This window comes from Salvelinus sp. IW2-2015, unplaced genomic scaffold, assembly GCF_002910315.2.
Source record: "Salvelinus sp. IW2-2015 unplaced genomic scaffold, ASM291031v2 Un_scaffold2128, whole genome shotgun sequence".
In the NCBI taxonomy this organism is placed as follows: domain Eukaryota; kingdom Metazoa; phylum Chordata; class Actinopteri; order Salmoniformes; family Salmonidae; genus Salvelinus; species Salvelinus sp. IW2-2015.
In genome coordinates this window covers 52,173-58,720 of record NW_019943463.1, presented here as the reverse complement: position 1 = coordinate 58,720, position 6,548 = coordinate 52,173, and the positions used below count along the sequence as shown (strand labels likewise).

Genomic DNA, 6,548 nt, shown 5'->3' with positions numbered 1-6,548 from the left:
CCTGTGGTTCCACCAGAGAATACATGTCCAGACAGACTACTTGTTTAAAAATATATATGTTTTTATGGGATTTTCAGATTTATATAACAGATAGAGAGAGGATGCCAGCAGGGGGAAAGACATGGAGAGGATGCCAGCGGGGGAAAGACAGAGAGAGGATGCCAGCGGGGGAAAGACAGAGAGAGGATGCCAGCGGGGGAAAAGACAGAGAGAGGATGCCAGCGGGGGAAAGACAGAGAGAGGATGCCAGCCGGGGGAAAGACAGAGAGAGGATGCCAGCAGGGGAAAGACAGAGAGAGGATGCCAGCCGGGGGAAAGACAGAGAGAGGATGCCAGCGGGGGAAAGACAGAGAGAGGATGCCAGCGGGGGAAAGACAGAGAGAGGATGCCAGCGCGGGGAAAGACAGAGAGAGGGATGCCAGCCGGGAAAGACAGAGAGAGGATGCCAGCTGGGGAGAAAAACAGAGAGAGGATGCCAGCGGGGGAAAGACAGAGAGAGGATGCCAGCTGGGGAGAAAGAAGAGAGAGGATGCCAGCTGGGGAAAAGACAGAGAGAGGATGCCAGCCGGGGGAAAGACAGAGAGAGGATGCCAGCTGGGGAGAGAGAGGATGCCAGCTGGGGAGAAAGACAGAGAGGCTAGACTAGCCAGGACACGAGATGGACTGCTTCTTACTGGGTCAGAGTTTACGCACAGCAGAGTTTACTGTCCACAGACAGACGGACAGACAGATGTTGGGCAAATGGAGGAACTAGGAATAATCATCACTTTTCTTACAGTTTCTTTTCCCCAGTCAAAGCCAGTCATTATCATGCAGTCTATACAGTACTACTGTTTTCAGGGATATTGTAGCCCCTCTGTGGAGTGCTTCAAATGCCAAGGTCAGTAATGAGGTCAGTAGTCAGTAATGAGGTCAGGTCAGTAATGAGGCCAGGTCAGTAATGAGGTCAGTAATGAGGCCAGTAGTCAGTAATGAGGTCAGTAGTCAGTAATGAGGCCATGGTCAGTAGTCAGTAATGAGGTCAGTAGTCAGTATAATGAGGCCAAGGTCCCAGTAGATTGAGGGCCAGTGTCAGTAATGAGGTCATTAGTCAGTAATGAGGTTCAGTAAGTTCAGTAATTGATTCAGTAATGAGGTCAGGTCAGTATGTCAGTAATGAGGGCCAGGTCAGTAATGAGGTCTCAGGACGTAATGAGGTCAGTAGTCAGTAATGAGGCCAGTAGTCAGTAATGAGGTCAGTAGTCAGTAATGAGGTCAGTAGTCAGTAATGTCTCATTCCCAATTAGTCTTTTTTTGTTGTCCTGGCAACCCACTTCCTCGTCTCCTTCTTAAAACGCAGTGGAGGAGAAGGTCCAAGGAGGTGTTTTGAGAAGGAGGACGTGAGGAATTGGAGAAAGACAAATCAAGAAAGAGCCAGTGTTTCTCAGGAGTCAAAGGAAGTAGTTGAGTCATCTGCCAGAGAGGACAGTGGGTAAAAAGGGACAATACACTTTGCTTTAGTCTTCGGTCAACTCACTGAACTCCTAGAAACTGCAAACATGACATGGTTACACTCTATCACTTTAAATACTCTGCAGAACAGCTGAGAGGTCATTCAGAGGTCATGCTTGTTTATCTAGCTGATGTTTCTCACTATTTGCTCAGCTGGATATTTGATAGCATCTAACCCCATAGGACTACAGTCATGACTCAGGGCTAGCTATGGGAGGAGAGAGATGGGAGGGAGGGAAGGACCGAGGGAGGGAGGGAAGGACCGAGGGAGGGAGGGGAGAGGGACCGACCGAGGGAGGGGAGAGGGACCAGGGACCGAGGGAGGGAGGGGAGAGGGACCGACCGAGGGAGGGAGGGGGAGGGACCGGCCGAGGGAGGGAGGGCGCAGGGGGGGAGGGACCGACCGAGGGAGGGAGGACCAGGAGGATGAGGGAGAGAGGCAGAGGCCAAAGGTGTACTTTTGTAATGGAGAGAGAACATGTAGATGAGACTAGACATTAGTAGACAGTACTTAGAGGTGCCGACTGGGGCTCCGTTTGTCTCCTGTCTAACTCTACTGTACTAAGTGGATAATGACACAGTGTTCCATAGATAGGCCTGTTGTTTACCCAGCTGCATGCCTGCAGGACGGGCAGACAGACAGCGAATCCCATTTTGGCTTAACGTCTAGGCTTAATGCATTTCTGTCCGACTGTTTTATTATGAACCACTAGTATGGAGTAGAGTTCTGGTCTTTTGGTACTAATACCTTCCAGAAAATACTCAGGTGTTTCTCACTGCAGTATTCGTACTCTTGTCAAGCTGTTGGGAAAGGTTTCTCCATATGTATGTCTCACCCCAGTCGAAGGTCCTCTGTCACTGTAAAGAGAACTGAACTTGAACTTCCTGATTTTTGTGATTTATTATAATAATTTTTTTACCTGAACAGGGGATCACTAGTTTCTCCTCCAGGAATATTCCAAGCTGACCTCCGCCATGTTGTTTTATATTTCTGTTTTGTTTTCTCTCTCTGTGAAGACAGAATCAGCGATACAGTCGTCTGGATGAACAGAAACAGTATGTCTTCTTATTGTATCACACTGCTTCTTCTCTCTCAACCAATCTAACTCGCTTCCTTCCCTTCCATTCCTACCTAGGCTGGTGTGGGTTGGCCTGTCCTTCTCTCCTGCCAGGCTTTTCTTGTTCGAGCTTGTCTCCTGCTGTTCTCTCTTACTTTCTGGTCTTTCCACAGTGTTAACCCTGTTGCTGTCTCTCTCTCTCTGTCTCTCTCTCTCTGTGTCTCTCTCTCTGTCTCTCTCTCTCTGTGTCTCTCTCTCTGTCTCTCTCTCTGTGTCTGTCTGTGTCTGTCTGTGTCTGTCTGTCTGTCTGTCTGTCTGTCTGTCTGTCTGTCTGTCTGTCTGTCTGTCTGTCTGTCTGTCTCTCTCTCTGTCTCTCTGTCTCTCTCTCTCCGTTTTACACCTATAACCCTGTTGCTGTATGTTCTCTCTCCCTAACTAACTAATCAGCTCTATATGCTAATCTATGTGTCATCATTGACCTCTCTGAGAAGCAGAATGTCTCTCCTGTTCTCCTGTGTGAGCGCACCGCATGATGCGCCCAGCAGGCATGATACCTACAGGGTGGAGAGGTACGGTAACTGGTAACTACTCACCTTCACCCTGTGGTTGTGTAGATGCCGTCAAGCTCCCGAGTCCTGACTGGTTATCCCTCCCTACCTACAGCTCCCGTATCAGTATGTGGTGGTTGAGTGTTTCTCCACTAGACAAGACACCTACCCCTAGCTCTTTGAGGTCATCTCTGGAAGTCTATTGAGTTATAGCCATTGTGTCTCCCCCCCCCCCCCATTAGAGACCTCAAAGAGCTCTGGGTGATGTCATCCTTTTAATCTAGTTTTACACTGGACAGTTCCTCCATCGTTAATGGAGATACAACCAGGGGAAAAGTAGCCTGGGCCCAGATCTGTTAATGTTGTCTTGTGAACTCCTATGATCATTGACATACCATTGGCACAATCAGATCTGGGGGACTCAGGCTAAAGGGTAAAGCCTGACAAAGAATATGAGATACAAAAGAGCTTCAATTTGGTCTAGTTCTGGGAGTCAGAAACGCTTGTGTATCAGCTGTAGGACCTGACAGCTCTGCTGCAGTGGTGGTGGGTTACATCTTTCTATGGTTATGTGTCTCGATGATTCTACACTCAGGTTCTTCTGTTGTCTTTGTGAATGCCCTTTTCTTTCTCTCTAATGGGGATCTTCTGTCTGTCTCGCTCTCTCTAATGGGGGTCTCTCTATCTCTGTCTGTCTGTCTGTCTGTCTGTCTCGCTCTCTCTCGCTCTCTCTAATGGGGGTCTTCTGTCTGTCTCGCTCTCTCTCGCTCTCTCTAATGGGGGTCTCTCTATCTCTGTCTTTGTCTGTCTGTCTCGCTCTCTCTAATCAGGGTCTCTCTCTGTCTCTCTGTCTTTGTCTGTCTGTCTCGCTCTCTCTCGCTCTCTCTAATGGGGGTCTCTCTCTCTGTCTCTCTCTGTCTTTCTCTCTCGCTATCTCTAATGGGGGTCTCTCTCTTCCTCTGTCTCTCTCTCTCTCTCTCTCTAGTGGGGGCCCTTCATTGCTTTTCCTTCCAATCTCTGTCATCTTAACAGGCTTGGGTGTCAGACTATGTGCTGAGACAGTTTGTGTATCTCTAGAATCCTCCAACTGCATGACATGGTGCTGAGGTGTGTTCTGGGTGATTGTTGTCTCACTGACGGGTGCCTGAGTACTAGGCCAACTGTTCACTCAAACCCCCAGCCCCGTCTCCCAGGTTTTGGCTCAACGACATTCAATTCAGGAAATAAACTGAAATTGGAATTGTAAGTTTACTTCCTGAATTGACTGAATAGATAGATTGATGCCAACTACAGACGGCTGAGGTACAGCAGTGTGGATACAGCCCAGCACCAACCTCTCCGGCCCATTTCAGAGCCCTACTGCATGTGTGGCCACTGAACTAACTAATATGTAAATAAACACACTGTTGATACTATACTGATGTCAGCCTAACTAACTATTTGAGATCAGGTTTGTTGTTTTTTGGGGGTGCCAAGACTAATGCTAGGCTAAAGCTATCTCCATCAGGTTTGTTGTTGGGGGAGTGTCAGGACTAATGGCTAGGCTAAAGCTATCTCCATCAGGTTTGTTGTTGGAAGGTCAGGCTAATGCTAGGCTTAAAGCTATCTCCATCAGGTTTGTTGTTGGGGGAGTGTCAGGCTAATGCTAGGTAAAGCTATCTCCATCAGGTTTGTTGTTGGGAAGCGTTCAGGCTAATGCTAGGCTAAAAGCCTATCTCCATCAGGTTTGTTGTTGGGGGAGTGTCAGGCTAATGCTAGGCTAAAGCTATCTCCATCAGGTTTGTTGTTGGGAAGCGTCAGGCTAATGCTAGTCTAAAGCTATCTCCATCAGGTTGTTGTTGGGGAGCAGTCAGGCTAATGCTAGGCTAAAGCTATCCCATCAGGTTTGTTGTGGAAGCGTCTGGCTAATGCTAGGCTAAAGCTATCTCCATCAGGTTTGTTGTTGGGGGAGTGCCATGCCTAATGCTAGGCTAAAGCTTTCTCCATCTAGATTTGTTGTTGGGAGTGTTAGGCTAATGCTAAGCTAAAGCTATCTCCATCAGGTTTATGTTGGGAAGCGGTCAGGCTATGCTAGGCTAAAGGCTATCTTCCATCAGGTTTGTTGGTTGGGGCGAAGTGCCAGGCTTAATGCTAGGCTAATGCTAGTTCTATTTTTTTAACATTGTGTGTGTGTGCCAGTGTGGCGTCTGCCATGACGTCGGAGCTTCCCCGATCGCTACGAACGCCTGACTTCTGTCCTCCAGCTCAAGTGGACTTTGAGCAGAGAGACACTGTAAGTACTACTTCCTGGTTTTACTGAGATCAGGGGTCATGGGGTGTGGAGCGACAACAGTAGGGACTTCCCTACAACAGGAAACATTTTTGGGAGAAAGATCTTGTCGTACATTTTTAGTCATTTAGCAGACGCTCTTACCCAGAACGACTTAGTTTAGTGAATGTATGTTAAAGATGCCCTCTGGGAATCTTAGCGCAACAAATTTTAACATTTTGCACAAATTGAATTTGACACATTTCATACGAATTGCAAAAATTCGTAACATGTCACACCAAATGGATGATGTTAGACAATTGGATGATGTAATAGACAATTGGATGATGTAGTAGATACAATTGGATGAGGTAGTAGACAATTGGATGAGGTTAGTAGACAATTGGATGAGGTAGTAGACAATTGGATGATGGTAGACAATTGGATGAGGTAGTAGAACAATTGGTGAGGTAGTAGACAATTGGATGAGGTATGTAGTCAGACATTGGATGATGTAGTAGAACAATTGGATGATGTAGTAGACAATTGGGACTGATGGATAGTAGAGCAATTGGATGATGTAGTAGACAATTGGATGATGTATGTAGACATATTGGATGATATAAGTAGACAATTGGATGATGTAGTTAGACAATTGGATGAGGTAGTAAGACAATTGGATGAGGTAGTAGACAATTTGATGAGGTAGTAGACAATTGGATATGAGGTAGTGAGACAATTGGATGAGGTAGTAGACAATTGGATGAGGTTAGTAGACAATTGGATGAGGTAGTAGACAATTGGATGAGGTAGTAGACAATTGGAAGTAGTAGACAATTGGATGAGGTAGTAACCAAATTGGATGAGTATGACAATTGGATTAGGTAGTAGACAATTGGATGAGGTAGTAGACAATTGGATGAGGTAGTAGAGGAGTCAACAAAAAAAAACAGGGACCACTTTAGGCTTCTGAACACCACTTTCAAAACTACCGGACTGTATTATGACAACAGTGTTTGAGAGTGCATCTTTTAAGAGAGTTAAGTTGAGAGAACCACATAGTTTGATTTTGTTCTACTGTCAGCATTACTTTGAACTGCTGACCAAGTGTTACAGTTTTACCAGAGAACAGGATACCAAGGTTACGGTCAATTCTTTTTTGAATTCCAGTCAATTCAGGATATCCCAGTTGATTCAGTGAAG

At 46.5% G+C, this 6,548-nt stretch overlaps 1 protein-coding gene across 1 annotated transcript in view; it reads left to right on the top strand.

The window, feature by feature from the left end:
* Positions 1 to 6,548, top strand: part of LOC112073032 (CSC1-like protein 2) — a gene marked incomplete at its 3' end in the record, with an annotated part of 91,901 nt that overhangs the window by 38,360 nt on the left and 46,993 nt on the right. Inside the window, 4 exon segments of the mRNA XM_070440022.1 lie at positions 2,509 to 2,547; positions 5,276 to 5,303; positions 5,305 to 5,334; positions 5,337 to 5,369. Of these exon segments, the coding sequence (XP_070296123.1) occupies positions 2,509 to 2,547; positions 5,276 to 5,303; positions 5,305 to 5,334; positions 5,337 to 5,369 (130 nt within the window).